This window comes from Pelophylax lessonae, assembly GCF_965119305.1.
Source record: "Pelophylax lessonae genome assembly, chromosome: 9".
NCBI classification, from domain to species: Eukaryota; Metazoa; Chordata; class Amphibia; order Anura; family Ranidae; genus Pelophylax; species Pelophylax lessonae.
This window is the reverse complement of record NC_138776.1, coordinates 146,040,853-146,066,528: the sequence shown is the minus strand read 5'-3', so window position 1 is coordinate 146,066,528 and position 25,676 is coordinate 146,040,853. Positions and strand designations below refer to the sequence as shown.

Below are 25,676 nucleotides of genomic sequence, written 5' to 3'. Positions count from 1 at the left end.
ATCATTGTCTTGTTGGAAGACAAATCTCCGTCCCAGTCTCAGGTCTTTTGCAGACTCCATCAGGTTTTCTTCCAGAATGGTCCTGTATTTGGCTCCATCCATCTTCCCATCGATTTTAACCATCTTCCCTGTCCCTGCTGAAGAAAAGCAGGCCCAATCCATGATGCTGCCACCACCATGTTTGACAGTGGAGATGGTGTGTTCAGGGTGATGAGCTGTGTTGCTTTTACGCCAAACATAACGTTTTGCATTGTTGCCAAAAAGTTTGATTTTGGTTTCATCTGACCAGAGCACCTTCTTCCACATGTTTGGTGTGTCTCCCAGGTGGCTTGTGGCAAACTTTAAACAACACTTTTTTATGGATATCTTTAAGAAATGGCTTTCTTCTTGCCACTCTTCCATAAAGGCCAGATTTGTGCAGTATACGACTGATTGTTGTCCTATGGACAGAGTCTCCCACCTCCGCTGTAGATCTCTGCAGTTCATCCAGAGTGATCATGGGCCTCTTGGCTGCATCTCTGATCAGTCTTTTCCTTGTATGAGCTGAAAGTTTAGAGGGACAGCCAGGTCTTTGTAGATTTGCAGTGGTCTGATACTCCTTCCATTTCAATATTATCGCTTGCACAGTGCTCCTTGGGATGTTTAAAGCTTGGGAAATCTTTTTGTATCCAAATCCAGCTTTAAACTTCTCCACAACAGTATCTCGGACCTGCCTGGTGTGTTCCTTGTTCTTCATGATGCTCTCTGCGCTTTAAACTGACCTCTGAGGCAATCACAGTGCAGGTGCATTTATACGGAGACTTGATCACACACAGGTGGATTCTATTTATCATCATTAGTCATTTAGGTCAACATTGGATGATTCAGAGATCCTCACTGAACTTCTGGAGAGAGTTTGCTGCACTGAAAGTAAAGTGGCTGAATAATTTTGCACGCCCAATTTTTCATTTTTTTATTTGTTAACAAAGTTTGAAATATCCAATAAATTTCGTTCCACTTCATGATTGTGTCCCACTTGTTGATTCTTCACAAAAAATTACAGTTTTATATCTTTATGTTTGAAGCCTGAAATGTGGCAAAAGGTCGCAAAGTTCAAGGGGGCCGAATACTTTCGCAAGGCACTGTATATACACATTTTCTTGGCATGCTGTATAAATTGGAACACATAACAAATATATGGTGGAGTTTTCCAGAATCTGACAGCAAATTGGAAATATTCTTGAAGTCTCCACAGCTGTAGTTATTACTACATACTCCCAGAAGCATAGATGGATTTTTCAAATTTTAATCTGTATAAGATAATGTTCGTTATCAACAAGCATAATAAAATCAGTCTCTTGATGTTGTAGAACTGGATCTACAAGGAAATCTACTTAAAAAACTCCCTGTTGAAGCCAGTCTCCTACCCAATCTGAAAACCATAAATTTATCTAAAAACAAGTTTGAGGTATTTCCAGAAGAGCTAACACAAATACAATCCATGGAGAGTATCAACTTAGAGGGTAATCAGATCAAAGGTAAGTGACAAGTTAAGACTGTTATAACTGTCTCCATTTTCATTTGTGCACAACTTTAAGACTTTTTATGAAACACTTATTTCTTCTCTTTTTTTTTTTTTTTTCCATAAAAAAGCAGACTAAACATAGTAATTTAACTCTGTTGCATAAAACATTAGACTGTGTGGAAACCACAGATCTTATATGTATGTATATTTTCAGAACTTGTTAATTCTCCTAATCTTTTTAAAACCTCTCTACTTATTTGCAGTTTTACAAATATAAGGTATATGAATAAAACATAAATGCTACAGAAGATAATAAGCAGCATGGCTTAATTGTTAGCACTTCTGCCTTGCACTGGAATTCTCAGTTTGAATCCATGCCATGATTCTTTCTGCATACAGTTTGCATGTGTACCTTATACTTGCATGGGTTTCCACCCACATTCCAAAGACATGCTGGTAGTTTATTTGTTTGCATGTGAGATAGAGATCATAGATTTTTAGCTCTTTAAGGGTCCTTTCACACGGAGCGGACCGTTTTTTGATCCGCTCCGGCACTTTTTTTTTTTACGGACACGGATGACACTTGTTTCATCCGGTCCGTATTTCCGTTTATCATCCCATCCGTTTGCGGAGGATAAACAGAAATAATGTATGTTAATGGGAATGTGGATGTCAGCGGATGACACCACTTACATCCGTTTTTGCGTCCGTACTGTTTTTTTAAACGGAAGAAAAATAAGGTTCTCTTCCGTTCGAAAAAACTGAACTGATCGGAAAGGACGCAAATCGGATGTCAGCGGATGGTCATCCGCTGACATCCGCAATCCCATTGACATCCATTATGTCAGTTTTTCATCCGCAAAAAAATGGGATGAAAAACTGACATACGGACCGCCCGTGTGAAAGGATCCTAAGGGCAGGGACAGATGTCAATGTCCAGTAAGTGATGCATAAATGGTCAGTGCTTTATAAATGTCTGTAATAAATAATAAGAATGTGTTTCAGCAATATGATCAGGAAAATAATGATAAAAACCAATGAAGATGGAATGCTTTCCCTGCATGCAGGTCTAACTGCATGCTTGTGTAATAAATGCATATAGTTTTCAATTTAGCTTCAGCAGTCAAAATATTTTTGAAACCCGTGAGTTCAGGTTTCCTTGTCACCAAAAGCAACAGTGTCTTGCTGTGCTTAATGTTTTTTTAATGCCGATACAATACAGATATTTTGGTCATCGGATATCGGTATTGGCCGATATCGGACGATATTTTCGGACATGTTAAAAAAAAATGTTTTTATTTTTTTTTTTCTACAGGTACTCCTTGTGGAGGGATCTGGGGGTCTAAATAACCCCCAAACTCTCCTCGGCACTAAAAAGCATTCAAAACGCAGAATTTGGCTGTTTTGGATGCTGTCAGTATTTTTAATTCGGCGCTGAGTAACCGGAAGTGATGTCATGACATCACTTCCGGGTTTTTTACATGGAGACTCGGGTCTTCTCTTCGGCAGGGGTGGAGGTAGGACAGGAGACCCGGGCGAGCCGCGGAAGGTGGTGTTGCCGATAATCGGTCGATCCCTAGTAAATAGTGAACCCGCCCACTCTAACATAAATCACACCACCTTATTTTACAGCCACACTACTCAGCACAACACAACACAGACGATAAGGTGAAATTCTTATAAGGTAAAGCATGCATGGGCAAAATGTTTAGTTGATTCTGTGTAGTTTATTTTCATTAAATAATGAGTTCTCCCTCTTCTAGGTTTCCATCCTCCAGCCAGAACAGCAGATAAACATATTGTCCTTACATGCATTATTTAATCATTACTGAACCATGGACACATGCCCATAAATATATATTATACACACTGTAATGCTGTACACATGCTGTCATTCAGTATTAAACATATTCCTCCTCCTACAGCGCTTCTAATATCATTCAGTGCTTGTATGGGGTATGTAAGCACTTGCCTAGCGGCACCACAGAGAAGAGAGAGCTGAGATTTGCTGCTTTACATGGGCATAAGTAAAGATCAGCATGTGAATAAAACAAAAAAGTGCAGCGCTACCTTACTAATCAATAAGGTAACAATAATGATGGAACCCTCTAATGCGGCCGTCACTAAATGGCGGCCCGCGGTCCATTGGCGGCCCGCACGATGCTTTCACCCGGACCGCGAGGCCGCCTCCTTTATTCATTCAATGGTTTGCTGGGACCGCGGGTGTCCCAGCAACCAGTGACATACTGTGTGTGCGCTGCGGTTCCCGGGCGGTGTCCTCTCGGGCCGCGAGTAGGGGCGTGACGTCACGCGCACGACCCGCCCCCCGCTCCTGACTGCGGCTCCCATTCAGCCAGGCAGCGAGTTGGGGCGTGAAATTATGTGCGCGCCCCGTCCCCCTGCTCGTGGCTTCTGGCTCGGCTCGGCTCCTGGCTCCAGGTATGTGGAGCACAAGGGGAGAAAGGAATGTGGTCATAGCTGCACTTAAAGCTGATGGGAGGTTTTTAAAGTGTGCAGATTGATGGGCATATTTTGTAGTGCTCATTAGAGTGCCCCATAAATAAAAATGTGCCCATCAGAGTGCCCCCAACATAAAATGTGCCCATCAGCATGCCCCTTATTTTATGTTAAGGGGCACTCTAATGGGCATATTTAATGTTAAGGGGCACTCTAATGGGCATATTTTATGTTAAGGGGCACTCTAATGGGCAGATTTAATGTTAAGGGGCACTCTAATGGGCAGATTTAATGTTAAGGGGCACTCTAATGGGCATATTTTATGTTAAGGGGCACTCTAATGGGCAGATTTAATGTTAAGGGGCACTCTAATGGGCAGATTTAATGTTAAGGGGAACTCTAATGGGCATATTTTATGTTAAGGGGCACTCTAATGGGCAGATTTAATGTTAAGGGGCACTCTAATGGGCAGATTTAATGTTAAGGGGCACTCTAATGGGCATATTTTATGTTAAGGGGCACTCTAATGGGCAGATTTAATGTTAAGGGGAACTCTAATGGGCATATTTTATGTTAAGGGGCACTCTAATGGGCAGATTTAATGTTAAGGGGCACTCTAATGGGCAGATTTAATGTTAAGGGGCACTCTAATGGGCATATTTTATGTTAAGCGCAACGCTGATTTACACGTTTTGTTTTGCCCATCAGAGTGCCCCTAACATAAAATGTGCCCATCAGAGTGCCCCTTATTTTATGTTATGGGTCACGCTGATGGGCCTATTTTATGTTAAGGGGCACTCTGATGGGCACATTTTATGTTAGGGGGCACTCTGATGGGCACATTTTATGTTAGGGGGCACTCTGATGGGCACATTTTATGTTAGGGGGCACTCTGATGGGCACATTTTATGTTAGGGGGCACTCTGATGGGCATATTTTATGCTACTCTGATGGGCATATTTTATGCTAAGGGGCACTCTGATGGGCATATTTTATGCTAAGGGTCACGCTGAGGGGCATATTTTATGTTAAGGGGCACTCTAATGGCCATATTTTATGTTAAGAGCAACGCTGATTTACACGTTTTGTTTTGCCCATCAGAGTGCAACCTAACATAAAATGTGCCCATCAGAGTGCCCCCTAACATAAAATGTGTCCATCTGAGTGCCCCCTAACATAAAATGTGCACATCAGAGTGCCCCCTAACATAAAATGTGCACATCAGAGTGCCCCCTAACATAAAATGTGCACATCAGAGTGCCCCCTAACATAAAATGTGCACATCAGAGTGCCCCTTAACATAAAATGTGCCCATCAGCGTGTCCCTTATTTTATGTTAAGGGTCACGCTGATGAGCAAATTTTATGCTAAGGGCACATTTTATGTTGGGGGGTACTCTGATGGGCACATTTTATGTTAGGGGGTACTCTGATGGGCACATTTTATGTTAGGGGGTACTCTGATGGGCATATTTTATGTTAGGGGGCACTCGGATGGGCATATTTTATGTTAAGAGCAACGCTGATGGACACGTTTTTCTTTTGCCCATCTTTCTGAGTCATAGCAAAGACTTCAGATTCGGACCTCGGCCCAAAGAAAATTTTAGCAACCGGACCTCCTTGAATTTTAATTCATTACCCCTGCTCTAATGTATGGTAATCTTAATAAACTTCAATATTACAACAATATTGATCTCTGTGATATGTAATGTTATCTATAATACACATCAAACTGAAAATAAAACATAAAAAAATTAAATGTAGCAGGGATGGTGGAAACCCCTTCTTTAGATATTTGCAACAAAGATTAACTTCAACTTCAATAATTCCAGTGATATGTGATTTCACATGTAATACACATCAAAAGGAGAATAAGACATAATAAAAATGTAAAGCTTAGCAGTGCTGGCCAAAACCCCCCGCCAGATATTTGCAATACAAATTAGCTTCAACAACTTTTTAGTTGGGAGGTTCCCACCATTATTGCACTTTGGAATTTTTGATTTTGTAGATTTCTACACTGAATTGTGTATGTTTTAGTTACTATTTTTAATGTGAATTATTGCACTTGAAGTTAATTTGTATCACAAAAATTTGTTGAGGGGTTTCTACCATCCCTGCTAAGTTTAAACAATTGTTATGCCTTATTCTCCTTTTGACGTGTATTACATGGGAAATCACATATCACTGGAATTATTGCACTTGACGTTAATCTGTATGGCAAATATATCTATTGGAGGGGTTTGCACCATCCCTTCTAAGCTTAATTTTTTTCAGTCCTATTTTCAGTTTGATGTGTATTATATGTGAAATTACATATCACAGAGACCGGTATTGTGGTAATATTTAACTTGCGATTTTCCATACATTAGAGTATTCTACCGTTATTGTTAAGTTATTAATTAGTAAGTTAGTGCTGCACATTTTTCTTTTTTCTTTTGTGGCATCAATAAACATTGACAGATTTCAGTTGTGCATGCCTCACCAGGCCACCCCCCATGGACAATGTGCCTCACTGCTGAGCTCCTCTCCCGATCCCTGCACTCAGTGCACTGATAAGCAGCAGTGGTGGGTACTGATAGGTGGCACTGATGAGGGTGCAGTGATGGGCACCGATGAGGGTGCAGTGATGGGCACTGAAGAAGCTACTGTGATGGGCACTGATGAAGCTGCACTGATGGGCACTAATAGGCGGTACCGATGGGCACTGAAGAGAATGCAGTGATGAGCACTGATGAGGCTGCAGTGATGGACACTGATAGGTGGAACTGGTGGGCATTAACGATGCTGCTGTGATGGGTACTGATAGGTGGCACTGATGAGGCTGCAGTGATGGGCACTGATAGGTGGCAGTGATGGGGTGGTAGTGACGGGTACTGATAGGCTCTCTGTGTCCGGGGAGAGGCTTGTAATGACAGGTTTTTCCAGCCCACCCCCCCCCCCACTCCTGAACACCAGCAGCCGCACCGATCTATAACCCCAGCAGCAGCTACAGCTAGTGGGAGAAGGAAAAAGCCAGCCAGCAGCTGCAGGGTGGTTACATGGGTTGGTGCTAGGTGGGGAGCCCAGAACAGGAGTAGTTGGGGTGCCCCGGTACACAGCTCCCCTGCAGTAGCTGAAGCTGGCTGGAGGGAAGTCAGCCAGCAGCACTGCAGGGGGGCGGTGCGGGGCATCAGTGAGGGGGCAGGGGCCAGTACAGGGGGTGGAGCAGTGAGAGAATCTATTTTTAGAGTCAAATCCCCTGCAGCTCGAAGCCGGCGATAAGGGAGAGGAGCCTGTTCCCAGGGCATCAGTACAGCACAGGTGGAGCAGAGAGGAGGAGAGGAAGATGCGGCAATAAATGCAAGGAGCTGGAGACATATGGTAGGGGGGAGGAAGATGCAGAAAGGTGTAGGGGGGCACTGACAGGTGGCCGTAGAGAGAATAACAATCCGGTTGGGTGAGAAAGGTGCGGAGAGAGGAGACTGACAGGAGTGGCTTGGTGGATTGTACGCAGGGTTGGGACAACGCTTCCATAGGCGGTACAGACCGTGGGTCAGTGAGACCCCTCTGCTCACTACAGCAAGCATGGACAGAAGTACATCCCTGCTTACTGTAGATAGCACTACAAATGTGACATGCCAAGGCCAGTTGCTGGGGGAACAAGAGGAATAGCAGCCACTGGTCTTACAAACAGGAATTCACTGGGAACTAACTGTTTTATTTGAAAATCATCAGGCTATTACAGAGCAACTACTGACCTAACAAGAAGATGGATGGCATATTTGGTGAAGGTAGGAGATCAGCATACAGGACATGTAAAAATGTTTTTGCCCGAAGTTCTCCTTTAACTTTATATGAGCACCACAAACTATTACTATTCACAGCAAACTCACCCATCCATGTCTACATGCTTCATTTTGTTGTGAAATCATTTTGGTTTGATTTTGATGCAACTTTGGCTTTGACCAATGTGATCATTTTGTTTGTGCTCTACAAAGTCCCTAGTAAGAATGGAAAAATCTGCTTAATTTAGTTTGGTTTCTTTATTTTCTAACCAATTTCATTTTCAGAATGATTTGAATTCGAATTGGTTGAACATTGATTGACTGATTCAAATCCTGTGTGAAAAATAGCTGGTTTTTAAGGAGAGGAAGTTGGCCGCTGCGTCCTTAACAACCAATGGCTCGTCTGAATGTAAAAAAAAGAATGGCAGCAATTAAAAATAAATGATAAAATTATGTGGGGTCCCCCCCAATGCATACCAGACCCTTAGGGTATGGATTGTAAGGGAAACTCCATGCCAAGATTAAAAAAGAAAAGGCGTGCACCCCCCAAAATCCATCTCAGACCCTTATCCGAGCATGCAGCCCGGCTGGTTAAGAAAGGCCTCCTGAACCATACCATGTCACATGCCCTCAACATGTTGATTGGGACAAGGGCCTCAACCTTGGCAGGTGGTTGTGGTGGGTCTGTGGGCAGGGGAGCTTATCGGAATCTGGAAGCCCCCTTTAATAAAGGAGCCCTCAGATCTCACCGTCCTATATGAATGAGTAGAGGTACATAGTGCCCCTACTCATTCACCAAAAAAATAAGCGTATATAGATTGTCTACAAACTGTGGAATATTTTTTAAAATTTTTATTTCTTTACTAGTAATGGCAGTGAACAGCGACTTATAGTATGACTGCAGTACTGCAACGGACATTCTGACACTAGTTGACACTTTTGACACTTTTTGGGGACCAGTGACACAAATACAGTGATCAGTGCTAAAAAATATGCACTGTCGCTGTACTAATGACACTGGCTGGGAAGAGATTAACATCAGGGGCAATTAAAGAGCTAACTGTATGGCTAGCTAGTGTTTCTGTGTAGTATGGGAGGGGCTTTTACTAGGGGAAGGCATGGATTCATGTCCCTGCTTTGCAGGAACACAGGATCCATGCCTTCCATACTGACAGAATGGCAATCTGCCTTGTTTACATAGGCAGACTTCTATTCTACCTATCTAATGAACGTTCATTGCGTGACAGTGGGCATAGATTCAACGGTAGGCGCTGATCAGCTCCCCCTGTACATAATCACAGTGGGAGCAAGCCGCCACCGGCGTGCATGTCTGCCCCCTACCCATAAGAGCCAAATCAGGTATTTATATGTGATCTGGCGCACAGCTGCCACCCTGTAGCAGTAAAACTGCTTTGGGGTGGACAGCAAGTGGTTAAAAAATAAAAAAAACAAAAAAAAGTCCCCCAGTGTCGATCCATCATCAATCACAGCGCCTGCCACCATCGCTGACCTGAAAAAAAGACAAAATCCCAAAAAACTCTGGTTCCGACAAAGGCTCCCATCGTCTACCAGCTCTGCCATCGGCCAGCTCCTAAATAACTAAGGGGGATAGCCACCCAGTCATGTCACTAGGTGGCCCCACCCCTTAGTTATTTAAGATGTCAGATGACAGAGCTGGCAGATGGTGGGAGCCTTCATCAGGGCCGGTGTTTTCTTTTTTTTTTCTTTTTTCGGGTCAGCTGTGGTGGTGGGCGTTGTGATTGACAATGGATCTACAGCGGAGGACATATTTTTATTTTTTTAAATAAAGGAATGGTCAAAAACTGCCTACTTTCATTTTTGACACTACATTTTGTTTTGTTACTATGTACTTTATACTCTTTCACATAGGGGGGGGGGGGGGGCATGTGGCCTGGTATGGTTCAGGAGGGGGGGGGGGGCTGCTCATCCCCCCCTTTCCAGACCTGCTGGGCTGCATTTTTTTCAGTTATTTTTCATTGCCAGCATTTTTCTTTTTCTTTCCTCCTTCTTCTGCTATCTGCACGAGTCACATTTTCCTGACAAGCGAAAGAAAGATAACAGGGGGAGGGAGCTCCAGCTTACAGCCTGTGATTGACAGCTTCAGCTCAGTTTCTGTGTGCTGTGTAAAGGGGGGTGTCCCTTCACTCCAATCAGCTCTCCTCATTGAGCTCTGCAGAGTGTAACCTTCAGCTCCCCACCCCTGCTTAGACAAGCTGTATACATTCTGCAATTTGAACAGCTGAGATGGCTGCAGATTAACAGGTACAACTTATGCATGAGGATATATTTAATCTCTGTGTATCACCTGAGGCCAGTCACTTTACTGGGTTCATGCAAGGGTTTCCAGCCACTTTTAACCACTTAAGCCCCGGAGGATTTGGCTGCTAAAGGACCAGGGGTTTTTTTGCGCTTTTTTACTGCGTGACTTTAACGGACAATTGCGCGGTCGTGCGACGCTGTACCTAAACGAATTTGACGTCCTTTTTTTCCCACAAACAGAGCTTTCTTTTGGTGGTATTTGATCACCTGTGCGATTTTTTGATCACGCGCTATAAACAAAAAAAGGGACACACACAGCCCCTCCCTCCCAAATAAAGTTAACCCCTTCACTGCCAGTGTATTTTTACAGTAACAGTGCATATGTATAGCACTGATTACTGTAGAAATGTCACTGGTAACCCCAAAAGTGTCAAAAATGTCAGTCAAGGGTCCGATCTGTCCGCCGCAATGTCGCAGTACCGTAAAAAAAATCGCAGATCGCCGCCATTACGCGTTAAAAAAAAAACATCAAAAATGACAAAAATCTTTCCCTTTGTTAGTAAACGCGATAACTTTTGCGCAAACCAATCAAAATACGCTTTTTACGATTTTTTTTACCAAACATATGTAGCATAAAACAAATTGGCCAAAAATTTTAAAAAATTTTGATTTTTACATTTTTTTTTTGGGGAATTTCATATAAAAAAATTTGAAAAATATTGCTATTTTTGCAAAATTGTCGCTCTTTTTTTGTTTATAGCGCGTGATCAAAAAATCGCACAGGTGATCAAATACCACCAAAAGAAAGCTCTGTTTGTGGGAAAAAAAGGACGTCAAATTCGTTTAGGTACAGCGTCGCACGACCGCGCAATTGTCCGTTAAAGTCACGCAGTGCCGAATTGCAAAATACCCCCTGGTCTTTTAGCAGGAAAATCCTCCGGGGCTTAAGTGGTTAAGTATATTATGCACCTTTGTGAATTGAGAATTTTAAAATATAAACTAGGAAAAAAAAAGGCAGAGAGAAAACAAATACTTTCAAATTGAGCCTACAGACTAAAGAGAACAAGACACATAATTTTCCCCTTATACGCTTTACCAGTACAACTTGTGAAATTTGAATGGGTGAAAAAAATGGGTGAAAAAAATGAGCACTAAATTAAAAAGGGGAGTGGGAGACCTCATCTATGAAATATTAATAGGACTGATAATAATCACCCTTGCAAAGAGGCAATGAAGTGAGGAATAGAATCACCTTGCATAAAAATGTAAATTCACCATAAAAGTTATTCAGCGGAAATTTCTCAATTTCAAGGTCACCACAAAAGACACAAGAGTCCCCTTTGCCACTGGATGCAAAGAGGTTTAACTTTCACATATGAAAAGAGTTCTTATCTGTAAGATTTCGAAAAATGTATATCCTGTTCTTTCAGAAATAATTCAACCACTTTTTAATGCACAAATATAGAATGACTACCTGTAATAAAAATACATATAAAAAGTTGATATTTAGGTTTGATTGCCTTGGGGATAATGAAAGATTAAAAATATATATATATATTCAATATGTATGTTTTCAACCCTGAAAGCCTGGTTTCCTTGGCATTGAGTATAGTGTAGTATAGTGTAGTGGCCAGAATTTTTGTCCCACACAATTAAAAAATCTACACCCCTTCCCAGCATTCAGTGCTTTTAAAGTATATGTGATTCCTTACCTTGTAAATCAACCCATTCAGTTTAGAATAGAAATACAAGGTAAAACATTTGTGTGTGTGTATGTCTATATATGTTAGCTCAGGATAGCTGCCATTTGCTTATAAAAAAGGGCCAGTCTTTAATGCAAACACTCTCAAAAATTGCTTACTTCAGCAAAAAGAGCACAAAGCAGTCCATAACTCTGGTTCAGTGGCAAAAAAACAAGCTAATGGCACACTTCCAACATAGCAGTCCAACATTGGGGGTTTTGGTGTTTCCTATTTGTTTCAGAGGTCCCAAAAAGGAGGTTTTCACATTCAGCAACTATGGCTCAATCCTAGACTTAGTTCACCCTGCCCATTCAGGTGTGTTCAGCTCTCTCTACAATTTTCAGGTGCCCACAGTTTCCTTTTACTTTTTCTGGGCTTTAAGGCATCAGGGTAATACCTTACAGACCAAAGTCCCTGTAGTTAGGGTTTGAAGGTTCTGTTATATTCTCCGTGTTGTGAGAGACACAGGACACAGGACTCTGGTCTGGAACAACGAATGTTTATTCAGGACTCACTGTACACTACAACATGCATTACAGGACAGCTCTGTATATCAATGCATCTCTTACATGTCTCTAAGATGGCCACTCTGCCCCTTGACCCTTGTCATCACTCCTGGGTGGAGCCAGCCTTAAAGAAACCGTCCATGTGAAACCCTTCAGGTATAACACCTTCCATCCATCCCTAAAAAAAAAAAAAAAAAACAACAACAAAAAAAAAAACACAACAAAACGAGAACAGGCATAAAACAGTAACTAATAATTGTCCCATGCAGTCCTCCAACTCAGGAAATTTACATGGCTTCTTCCGCGTCCGGATGTGAGAACAACTTGCAGGGACACTACGGGGAGAAAATAGCAGCAGATCACTTTTCGGCGGGCCAGTCGATAGTCTCGTAACCGGTCTTGCAGCTGAAACCGGTCAGGAGGGCGACAGCGTCGTTGAGGACGGGCACCCAGGGCCTCGGGGCCGGAGGAAGCAGGGCTGGCCGGAATGGACACCGGCGGGGCCAAGAGGGGATCCCCTAGCTCAGAGGGTGAACAGACCTCTGGATCAGGGCTGGAGGGCTCTGTTGGAGCTGAGTTCAAATGTTCAGAGTCCCCCAAGCATCAGTCTCAATGCCTCCTGATCCGGTAGGAGCAGATCCTTGAGACACTGGAGGTGCAGCCGATGTCAGGGATTCGGGCAGCTGAGAACGAGGACGCAATTGGTCCGCATGCCGTCTGCAGATGGAGCCATCTTCCAGGCAGACCCTATACATTTTGGGTTCCAAAGTCTCTGCGACGATAGCAGGAAGCCAACGAGTGTTGGAACCGCCATAAGATTGAGCCCATACCATTTGCTGGGCTGTAAACCGGGGAATCTCGTCGTGTTCGACCCTCTTGTCTTGGGCTGCCGTACATGTTCCTGGACCGTTTGAGGGGGGAGCATGTCCAAAACAGTCCATGGCTGCCGACCCAAAAGAAGTTCAGCTGGAGTTTTCCCAGTGGTTGCATGTGGTGTGGTTCTGTAGCAGAAAGGAAGGAATCCAGCTGCTGGGGTGACAGGGACTGTTGTTTACTTGTAGCCACTTTAAAATAGCGTTTGAAGGTCTGTACAAACCTTTCTGCTTGACAATTTGTAGCCGGGTGGTAAGGTGCGGTCAACTTGTGTTTGATGTTGTGGGCAGTCAGGAAACTCTGAAACTCCTGGCTTGTAAATTGTGCACCGTTGTCTGTGACAATTTCTCTGGGGTATCCAAACGTAGCAGCGAGATGTAACAGTATGGAAATCGTCGCCTTAGTCGTCGGCTGGGTAACAGGAATGACCTCAGGCCACTTTGAATGGGCATCGATAATGATCAAAAAGGTGTGCCCTCTGATCGAGCCTGCAAAGTCCAAGTGTAGGCGAAACCAGGGAACCGTGGGCCAAGTCCAGGGCTGGACGCACCCTCAGTTTGTGCACATCCAGCACACGCATTCACATATGTCGTGATATCTGAGTTTAGGTTCGGCCACCACACATAGCCTCGGGCCTTTTGTTTCATACGTGTGCCCCCGGGATGACCAGTATGTAGCAAGTCCAGAATGTGTCTCCGGAGGGTCTGTGGAACGATCACTCGGTCTCCCCATAAAACACAGTTGCCAGCCACAGTTAATTCCAGACGCCTATGGAAGTAAGGTTCATAATCCTGTGTGACAGTTGCAGGCCAACCGTACCGTACCCAGGAGCGTATTGTCTTAAGGAAGGTATCCTTGGCTGTATGGGCTGCTACCTCCCCAGAAGACAGAAAGGACAGGCTTGTGTAACGACAACTCTTGACTGGTAGAGAAGAGTCTGTTAATGTCCTTGTCAGACGGGACATGGCGTCCGCATTAGCATTGGCATCATGGCTGCGATACTGGATTTTGTAGCTATATGCTCCCAAGAATATAGCATAGCGTTGAAGACGGGCCGCAGTCGTCTGGGAGATGCCTTTGTCAGGGCTAAAGATCTGAAGGAGTGGTTTATGATCAGTCAGTATGGTGAATTCCCTACCATACAGGTAAAGATGAAACTTCTTAATTGCCTATATGAGTGCTAGAGCCTCTTTGTCAATGTGAGAGTAATTGCTTTCTGCTTTTGTCAAGGACCTAGAGGTGAATGCCACAGGTTTCTCTGACCCATCTGGTAAAACGTGAGATAGCACAGCCCCTAGACCATAGGGTGAGGCATCACAAACCAAGGTGAGAGGCCTTTGGAGGTCATAGTGCATGAGCATGCGTGACGCCAACAGCTTTCGCTTAGAAACTTCAAAAGCACGTTGGCATGCAGCCGACCAGTTCCATTCTCCAAAAGCTTGTTCAACGGAAACAAAGTGTGTGCTAGATCTGGCAGGAATTTGTGGTAATAGTTCAGCAAGCCCAGGTATGATCGCAGCTGTTGGACGTTGGTTGGGGCTGGAGCTTTTACTAAAGCATCAACTTTGGTTTCCGTGGTGTGTATACCCTCTGCATCCACAAGGTGGCCACAAAACTCCAATTTAGGTACCATGAATTGGCATTTCGCCAAGTTCACTTTTAGACCCTGCTCTTGGAGTCTCGCCAACACAAGTTCCACGTTACACTTGTGTTCCTGGTCCGTCAGGCCTGTGATGAGCATGTCATCTAACAGGCACTGTGTGAAAGGAATGTCCGCCAAAATCTCATTCATTTTGCGTTGCCAAATGGCGGGGGCGGAGGCTACACCAAACACCATCCGATTGTATTCATACAGTCCCTTGTGAGTGTTGATGGTTAGAAACTTGCAGGACGAAGGGTGGACCTCAAACTGTAAATAAGCTTGCCTGAGATCAAGCTTGGTGAACTTTTGACCTCCTGCAAGAGAGGCAAAAATGTCATCTACTCTGGGTAGGGGATACTGGTCTATCTCCAGTTGAGAATTTAGTGCCATGCGGAAATCGCCACAAATACATAAGTCCCCATTCGCTTTCTTTACTGGTACAACTGCTGATGCCCACTCGCTGTGCTCTACCTTTGAGATGACACCTTGTTCCTCCAGCCGGCTTAGTTCAGCTTCCACACCTGCTCGGAGTGCAAAAGGTACCGTCCGAGCTTTGAAGAACCTAGGCTGGGCGTTGGGTTTCAGCCTGAGTCTCACACAGTCATGCTTTATTTTCCCCAAATGGTTATCAAAGACTTGTGGGAATCGCTGTTTCAGGGATTCCACCCATCCCTCTTCATCCCCTGATGGGATGGTCACGGTGTTGCAGGGGTTAATGGCGATGTCTGGCATGCCAAAGTGAGCAATCCAGTCTCTCCCAAAGAGAGTGGGTCCCCCATGTTCTAGGATATATAATGGCATTCTCTTCGTCTGACCCTTGTAGGATACCTGTACTTTCACGTACCCCAGTGGGTGGAGTATCTGCTTTGAGTATGTCTGCAGTTTGATTGGTGTTGGACGGACATTTGTTCGGATCAGAAGTTTTCTCCATTGTTTCTGGGTGATAACTGAAACTGCTGCTCCTGTGTCTACATCCATCTTGAGTTTCCTTCCTTCCACGGTTACCTCTACAGTCATTGCTGAGGTTGCTGAATGCATATGATGTATGTCTAATCTGTGGAGCACTTCCTCATCCTCTGATTCAGATAACGATGTATATCTTCCTACCATATATGCCTTTGTCCTGGTGTTCAGAGGTTGTTTATTTCGCACCTTCTTACTACGGCAGACTCGTTTCAGATGGCCTGCCTTACCACAATTATGACAGAGCTGATCCTTAAACCGGCAGACTTTGTGATCATGGTCTGTATTCCCACAACGGTAGCAAGCTGACTCCCGGTTTGGTGAGGGTCTATATTTACAGTTAGCTGCAGTTGGCTTGACTGCTATGCTGAAAACTTCCTCTTTAACCTCTTCCCTTCTGCTCTGGGGGTTCAATGCCTCTGTATCTTTCACAGCCATTTCCATCACTGAAGCTATCTCAATTGCCTTTGTAAGGGTAAGATCTTTCTCTGTTAACAATCTCTTTTGGCTAGACTCACTATTGAGTCCCATGACAAACTTATCCCTCAGTGCAGTCGGTAAATACTTCCCAAAAGAACAGGTTGAGGCTTGTCTGCGAAAAGCGAGCACATAAGCCTTAATATCTTCACCCGGCTGCTGCTGCCGCTGATAGAACCGGAATCTTTCTGCAATCTCTAGTGGTTTAGGCTGGAAGTGATTACCTAACAGTGTCAGGAGCTCTGCCAAAGTCTTAGTTGCTGTTTTTTCAGGGAAAAGGAGATCCCTAAGCGTGACATATGTCCTAGCACCAACCAGTGTCAGAAATACTGCTACTTGCCTGCCGCCTGGGATGGCATTTGCACAGAAATACTGTTCCAGTCTCTCAATCCAGGAACTCCAGGTTGTCTGTTCTCCATCAAATTCACTTAATGTCCCGATCAATGACATTTTCCTGCTGGGCTCTGTGGGTGTTTGTATCCAGCTGACAATCCAGAGTTTTTTTTTTCTTTCTTTTCTCACACGGATAGTAACCTTGTAAATCCCATCCTCGTCGCCACTGTTATATTCTCCGTGTTGTGAGAGACACAGGACTCTGGTCTGGAACAACGGATGTTTATTCAGGACTCACTGTAAATTACAACATGCATTACAGGACAGCTCTGTATATCAATGCATCTCTTACATGTCTCTAAGATGGCCACTCTGCCCCTTGACCCTTGTCATCACTCCTGGGTGGAACCAGCCTTAAAGAAACAGTCCATGTGAAACCCTTCAGGTATAACAGGTTCATCCCACCCAAAACTCTTCAAACTTCTCCCATCCTTTACAATATACATTATATATAGTGTATATATATATATATATATATATATATATATATACACAGCTGCAAGAAAAAGTATGTGAACCCTTTGGAATAATATGGATTTCTGCACAAATTGGTCATAAAATGTGACCTGATCATCATCTAAGTCACAACAATAGACAAACGCAGTCTTCTTAAACTAATAACACAAAGAATGAAATGTTGCCATGTTTTTATTAAACACACCATGTAAACATTCACAGTGCAGGTGGAAAAAGTATGTGAACCCTTGGATTTAATAACAGGTTGAACCTCCTTTGGCAGCAATAACTTCAATAAAGCGTTTCCTGTAGTTGCACATCAGACGTGCACAACGGTCAGGAGTAATTCTTGACCATTCCTCTTTACAGAACTGTTTCAGTTCAGCAATATTCTTGGAATGTATGGTGTTAATCGCTTTCTTGAGGTCATGCCACAGCATCACAATCAGGTTGAGGTCAGGACTCTGACTGGGCCACTTCAGAAGGCGTATTTTCTTCTGTTTAAGCCATTCTGTTATTGATTTACTTCTATGCTTTGGGTCATTGTCCTGTTGTAACACCCATCTTCTGTTGAGCTTCAGATGGCCTTAAGTTCTCCTGCAAAATGTCTTGATAAACTTGGGAATTCATTTTTTCTTCAATGATAGCAATCCGTCCAGGCCCTGACGCAGCAAAGCAGCCCCAAACCATGATGCCCCCACCACCATACTTCAAAGTTGGGATGAGGTTTTGATGTTGGTGTGCTGTGCCTCTTTTTCACCACACATAGTGTTGTGTGTTTCTTCCAAACAACTCAACTTTGGTTTCATCTGTCCACAGAATATTTTGCCAGTACTGCTGTGGAACATCCAGGTGCTCTTGTGCAAACTGTAAACATGCAGAAATTTTTGTTTGGACAGCAGTGGCTTCCTCTGTGGTATCCTCCCATGAAATCTATTCTTGTTTAGTGTTTTACATATTGTATATTCGCTAACAGGGATGTTAGCATTTGCCAGTGACTTTTGTAAGTCTTTAGCTGACACTCTAGGATTCTTCTTCACCTCATTGAGCAGTCTGCGCTGTGCTCTTGCAGTCACCTTTACAGGACAGCCACTCCTAGGGAGAGTAGAAGCAGTGCTGAACTTTCTCCATTTATAGACAATTTGTCTTACCATGGACTGATGAACAGCAAGGCTTTTGGAGATACTTTTTATATTCAAACTTTTTATTGAGAAAATATATCAATACATGGCACAGTACAGAGTACGAGAATATGTTAGTATACATGGAGTGAATCGACAAACTTTGGTTACACAATCAACAGAAACCCCACCCCCTTCCCCCTCATCTTGTTGTCTTCACCCAGCGTACTAAGTTCATCTATAACTTGAACGCCATCCCTGCTTTACAGGGACGAACAAAGCATTCAACTAGGCCCACGCTGGCTCACGACTACTGCATCACACCTAGGCCACAGGCCCTATCCATACCACACCTGCTGAAAAGGAACCACCCCTAGTTTCAACAACATGCCCACATGACATCCCTTTATACACAATAATAATTTATCTTATGTTAACTCAAACAGTTAGACTACATCGGACACCTTGGTCTATAACCAGCTGCAAGGGATTGTCTCACCGTCCTTCTAAGAAGGAGATGTCTACAGAGAGTATTCCTGGAGGTACTTTTATAACCCTTTCCAGCTTTATGCAAGTTAACAATTCTTAATCATAGGTCTTCTGAGAGCTCTTTTGTGCGAGGCATCATTCACATCAGGCAATGCTTCTTGTGAAAAGCAAACCCAGAACTGGTGTGTGTTTTATTTATTTTATTGTTTTATTTATTTTATTCATTAATGTCTAAACTGCTGGCAACAAAAGTGAGTACACCCTTAAGTTCAAATGTCCAATTTGGGCCCAAAGTATCAATATTTTGTGTGGCCATCATTATTTTCTGGCACTGCCTTAACCCTCTTGGGCATGGAGTTCATCAGAGCTTCACAGGTTGCCACTGGAGTCCTTTTCCACTCCTCCATGACGACATCACGGAGCTGGTTGATGTTAGAGACCTTGCGCTTCTCCACCTTTGGTTTGAGGGTGCCCCACAGATGCCTAATAGGGTTTCGTTCTGGAGACATGCTTGGCCAGGCCTTTACCCTCAGCCTCTTTAGCAAGGCAGTGGTCATCTTGGAGGTGTGTTTGGGGTCATTATGTTGGAATACTGACCTGCGGCCCAGTCTCTGAAGGGAGGGGATCATGTTCTGCTTCAGTATGTCACAGTACATGTTGGTATTCTTGGTTCCTGTAATGAACTGTAGCTCCCAGTCCCCAGTGCCGGCAGCACTCATGCAGCCCTAGACCATGACACTCCCAACACCTTGCTTGACTGTAGGCATGACTCACTTGTCTTTGTACTCCTCACCTGGTTGCAGCCACACACGCTTGACGACACCATCTGAACCAAATAAGTTTATCTTGGTCTCATCAGACCACAGGACATGATTCCAGTTATCCATGGCTTTAGTCTGCTTGTCTTCAGCAAACTGTTCTTGTGCATCATCTTTAGAAGAGGCTTCCTTATGAGATGATAGCCATGCAGACCAATATGATTCAGAGTGTGGGGGATGGTCTGAGCACTGACAGGCTAACCCCCCCACCCCTTCAACCTCTGCAGCAAAGCTGGCAGCACTCATACGTCTATTTCCCCAAGACAACCTCTGGATATGACGCTGAGCATGTGCACTCGATCTCTTTGTTCGACTATGGTGATGCCTGTTCTAAATAGAACTTGTCCTGTTAAACCATGTATGTTCTTGACCATCGCGCTGCAGATCAGTTTTAGGGTCTTGCCAATCTTTTTATAGCCTAGGCCATCTTTATGTAGAGCAACAATTCTTTTTTTCAGATCCTCAGAGAGTTCTTTGCCATGAGGTGCCATGTTGAACTTCCAGTGACCAGTATGAGAAGATGAGAGTGATGACACAAAATTTAACACACCTGCTCCCCATTCACACCTGAGACCTTATAACACTAATGAGTCACATGACACCGAGGAGGGAAAATGGCGAATTGGGTCCAATTTGGACATTTTAACTTAGGGGTGTGCTCACTTTTGTTGCCAGCGGTTTAGACATTAATGTCTGTGTGTTGAGTTATTTTGAGGGAACAGCAAATTTACACTGTTATAAAAGCCGTATACTCACTACTATACATTGTAGCAAAGTGTCATTTCTTCAATGTGGTCACATGTAAAGATATAATAAGATATTCACAAAAATGTTAGGAGTGTACTCACTTTTGTGAGATACTGTGTGTGTTTATATATATATATATATATATAAATATACATACACACACAGAATGGGGGGGGGGGGGGGAGCAGAAGAATGAACTAAGCACAGACACACAATCCAGTACACTGTGATGAGCTGGGCAGGGGGTGTGTCAGCAGGAGTCAGAGAGACTGCAGTACATTGATCTTTCAGTAATTAGCTGTGCAAAGATGCAAACTGACCATTCTGGGATGGATGTGCTTCCATGCCCTGGAGTGATCAGTTTGAAACAGGAAAACGGGGGCTGGCAGGATCCCCAGGTATTTCACACAAAGTAAGCAACGTAAAGAGAACAGAATGTTTTTTAATGCAAGTACGTGGTAACACACATATCAGAAGAATGAAAAGTAGGGGTTCTTGTTGAGCATGCAAGTTCTTATGTTTTTGTTCATATAGTTTTCAGGATGTTGAAAATTTTAGTTTTTTATGAATAGTTAACTGCGTCTTGATCCTAGCTTCCTGCTTATCTGTGCCAGGTTTCAGAATTGAACTTTTTTCTGACATCTTGTTTGCACTTTAGATTCCAATAAATGTTTCATGTATTCATAATCTGCCTTTATTAAAAGCCACATTTTAAAGTAAGGGCAGAGAAGCAAAGGTTAAGTGCATTTGTTCTCGTTAGAGATGGAAGTGAATCTGGGCAAAATTTCAGGATTCAGTAGTCTGTGCTGTTAGCATCCTTGGTGCAGATGATAAATCATGTGTCTGCATGTAGAATATAAAATATTAGCACAAATATGTTCATATTGTTCTTTATTTTGTTCTTTGCAATTAAAGACAACCCTTATTAAAGGATTGGATATACAGTACTTAAGACATTCATTAATGTGTTATTAATAATAAACATTAAATCCTTGGGAGATTTGGAAGACTTCTAAATGACTTGGCACTGTTGGGTTCCCTTAAGAGTGAAAAGATGTGGTGTGATATGCATTCCAAGAAAATAGGTATGGCAGCGATTTAAGAGGATTTAGTGTTTGATGGTGGATTATCAGTTTATATAATAGCAATATAAGTTCAAACTGGCCAGCTGTGCCAAAGTGATTCCTCTCTAACCAGTCCCTACTCTACTTTGCAAAATGCCAACTGCTTACTTGTTTATAGCATACTTTAACTACTTAACCTCCTTTTACCCCCTTCATGACCAGAGCGTTTTTTGCTATTTAGCACTGCGCTACTTTAACCTGCAACTGCTTGGCCATGCAACACTGCACGCAAATACATTTATATTGTTTTGTTTTTTCACACAAATGGAGCTTTAAGTGTATATTAATTGGTTTGTGTAAAAGTTATAACATTTACAAATAATGATATGTGTACTAAAATGTATGCAGCTATGACACTATACTGGTAACAGTGGTGATTGGCGACTTATAGTGGGACTGTGATACCGTAGCGGGCTAACTGACACTGACATCAATAGTAACACTAATACAGTGATCACCTATAATACTAACTAACAGTATTTAAACAAATACAGTGCCTTGAAAAAGTATTCATACCCCTTTAAATTTTCAACATTTTGCCATGTTACAACCAAAAAACGAAATGTCTTTTATTGGGATTAATTGTGATAGACCAACACAAAATGGCACATGATTGTGAAGTGAAAGGAAAATGATAAATGGGTTTCAAAATTTTTTACAAATAAATATCTGAAAAGTGTGGCGTGCATTTGTATTCAGCCCCCCTGCAACTCTTTTTGGGGATGTATCTACCAGCTTTGCACATCTAGAGAGTAAAATGTTTTCCCATTCTTCTGTGCAAAATAGCTCAAGCTCTGTCAGATTGGATGGAGAGTGTCTGTGAACAGCAGTTTTCAAGTCTTGCCACAGATTCTAAATTGGATTTAGATCTGGACTTTGACTGGGCCATTCTAACACATGAGTATGTTTTGATCTAAACCATTCCATTGTAGCTTTGGGTGTATGTTTAGGGTTGATGTCCTGCTGGAAGGTAAACCTCCACCCCAGTCCCAAGTCTTTTGCAGACTCTAACAGGTTTTCTTCTAACATTAAGTAGGGGAAGCTGCGCTAAATGACAAAGACCATGAGTGATATTAGGTCAAAAGAATGTCCCAAAAAAGTCCCAAAATTTTGAGTTGAGTAAATGAATAAAAACAAATAAAGTCCGAAACTTCATTCACACTCCACAGATGCAAACAGTGCGTGTAGATACTGCTTACCAGATGCAGCAGTATGATGAGCCTTAGGCATATGAAGCCAAGCCAGATGGAAATCTGCAGAGGATTCCAACTGTTAATTACGCGTCCAGCGGTAGCACAGAATGATTCTACATCTAGTCCCTCCTTTATAACTACATATTCAAAACAGGCCATGGATATTAAAAGGCTGATAACACGACATTGGCACATTTTGAATAATGATCCAGTCCTACACCAAATATTACCAGATAAAGCTAGGGTCATCTTTAAGGGTACTTCTAACTTGAGGGATATGCTGGCTCCGAATGTTATAGAGGCCCCTGTGGCCAGACCCACCTTTTTAAATCATTTAAATGGCTTCTATAAATGCAATAGGTGCCAGGTATGTCGTTTAAACTATATCAAATGTAAAAATACTAAGTCTTTTAGATCAACTAGTACTGGGAAGTCCTTCAACATCAAACCCTTTATTTCCTGCATGAGCACTGGGGTAGTCTATCTCCTCCAGTGCTCGTGTGGATTTCAATATATAGGCAGAACCAAGCGTCCATTGTTTGTGCGTTTAAATGAACACATAGCCAATATACGCAAGGGATATGACAAACATTCTGTGTCCAAACATTTCCTAACAAATCACAACAAAGACCCTTCCAATGTCACTTTTTTGGGTATTGACAAATTTAGCCCAAAGTGGCGAGGTGAGCCTTTTGTGAGGGGTCTTTCTAGGTTAGAAATGGCGTGGATATATAAAGTTAAGACTTATACGCCTTTTGGTATGAATGTTGACACCGATGTAAACGCCTTTATTAACAACTCTTAATTTTTATGATTTTATTGGTTCCTTTTTACATTATTTGGAGACTTTTTAGATATCTTTGATGAGGTTGACCTTTGGGACCCTTTGTCTGCAGACTCTAGCTTAGGTTTACATACTTAAATTAAAGATGATGGGGGTTACCTTAGGATACCCAATTTAGTTGGGTGTCCAATTTTAGTTTTGTAATGGAGTTTTATATCCGGTTGTACACTTACATCTGTTGTTATTTGATATAATGTGTTTCTTAATACTATGTAAGGGGTCTTCTCTGTGGGATCTGAGAGCCTTTTTTTGCCCATAGTGTTCTTGTTGTTTATATTCTGATATTGTTATTTGGTACATATTCTTTATGTTTATTTATACTATTAATAATGTACCATTACAAATTTCACTATTCGGTTCTATTCATTTAGAGCCGTTAGATCTGTATAGTGTGTTAGTCTAATTTCTTAGACCATAGCCAAGATGGCGATGTGGGATTCAGGTCTCGCGGGGAGGATCCTCTTCCTTGTTGTTGGTGTTATTTAAGAGGTGGTGTCAGTGTGCTGCCCGTACCTTGAGAACGTCAGTTTTTGACGAAACGTACGTCGGTCGCGGCGTGCTGACGTCACCTCTACGAGATGCTCAGGCGGGTGTTTGAAGCTGACCGGCCGGCAGCTTTGATTCAGCGCTTTTCACGTACTTTCTTGTAAGTGCATTCCTTTATATATGTTTTTTAATAAATGGTTTTACACTATGGGATTTTCCCTTATCATTATTTATATGTGACCATCGGAGTCCTTATGCGGGTCAGCCTCATTGATAAGGGAGTGAATATTCCTACCGAATTGATATCTACCAGTGCCATCCGGATTTGATATATGCAACTTTTTTACCTTTATCCGGTAAGCGGGGAATTTTGGTGACGGTCCATACGGGATCACAATTAGATTTGAGTGATTATTGTACACCTGATTTACCTGCACGAATCTGGTAATTTGATTGGGATTATGGTGGTGGCTCTTCTCATTCCTTCCATTCATCTGGGATTTGTTTGATTGATTTGCCTACATATCCTTACCTCTGGTAAGCTGCCTGTGATGGTGGTGGTGTCTATCAGCACTTTTTCTTTTGATTCACACGGGAGTTATTAATTTATTATTCGTATACCTCAATATCCACCAATCTGTACTTCTGGGTTGGATACCGTCGGTGAGGAATCCTCTGCAGATTTCCATCTGGCTTGGCTTCATATGCCTAAGGCTCATCATACTGCTGCATCTGGTAAGCAGTATCTACACGCACTGTTTGCATCTGTGGAGTGTGAATGAAGTTTCGGACTTTATTTGTTTTTATTCATTTACTCAACTCAAAATTTTGGGACTTTTTTGGGACATTCTTTTGACCTAATATCACTCATGGTCTTTGTCATTTAGCGCAGCTTCCCCTACTTATTGTTTCTTTGATGTTTGTCGCATATTAAGTTGCTGCTACCTTTTTTTCTATAGATATTTAGCGCAGTTTTTTCTTTTCCTATTTTCTTCTAACATTGCCCTATATTTGCTCCACCCATCTTCCCATCAACTCTGATCAGCTTCCCTGTCCCTGCTGAAGAAAAGCATCCCCACAACATGATGGTGCCACCACCATGTTTCAGGGTGGGGATGGTGTGTTCAGGGTGAGGTACAATTAGTTTTCCGCCACACATAGCGTTTTGCTTTTAGGCCAAAAATTTCAATTTTGGTCTCATCTGACCAGAGCACCTTCTCCCACATGTTTGCTGTGTCCCCCACATGGTTTCTCACAAACTGCAAACGGGACTTCTTATGGCTTTCTTCTTGCCACTGTTCCATAAAGGCCAGATTTGTGGAGTGCACGACTACTAGTTGTTCTGTAGACAGATTCTCCTACCTGAGCTGTGGATCTCTGCAGCTCCTCCAGAGTTGCCATGGGCCTTTTGGCTGCTTCCCTGATTAATGCTCTCCTTGCCCGGCCTGTCAGTTTAGGTGGACGGCCATGTCTTGGTAGGTTTGCAGTTGTGCCATACTCTTTTTGTTTTTTGCATGATGGATTGAACATTGCTCCGTGAGATGTTCAAAACTTGGGATATTTTTTTTTATCCTAACCCGGCTTTAAACTTCTCCGCAACTTTATCCCTGACCTGTCTGTTGTGCTCCTTGGCCTTCATGATGCTGTTTGTTCACTAGGGCTCTCTAACAAACATCTGAGGGCTTTACAGAACAGCTGTATTTATACTGAGATTAAATTGCACACAGGTGGACTCTGTTTACTAGTTAGGTGACTTCTGAAGGCAATTGGTTCCACTCGATTTTGGTTTAGGGGT

The 25,676-nt window shown here is 42.8% G+C and overlaps 1 protein-coding gene across 1 annotated transcript in view; it reads left to right on the top strand.

Annotated features, from left to right (window-relative positions):
• LRRC20 (leucine rich repeat containing 20) overlaps nucleotides 1–25,676 on the top strand; it is a 607,086-nt gene that overhangs the window by 400,755 nt on the left and 180,655 nt on the right. Inside the window, exon 4 of the mRNA XM_082269228.1 lies at nucleotides 1,350–1,517. Within this exon, the coding sequence (XP_082125354.1) occupies nucleotides 1,350–1,517 (168 nt within the window). The remainder of the gene's footprint in view (nucleotides 1–1,349; nucleotides 1,518–25,676) is intronic.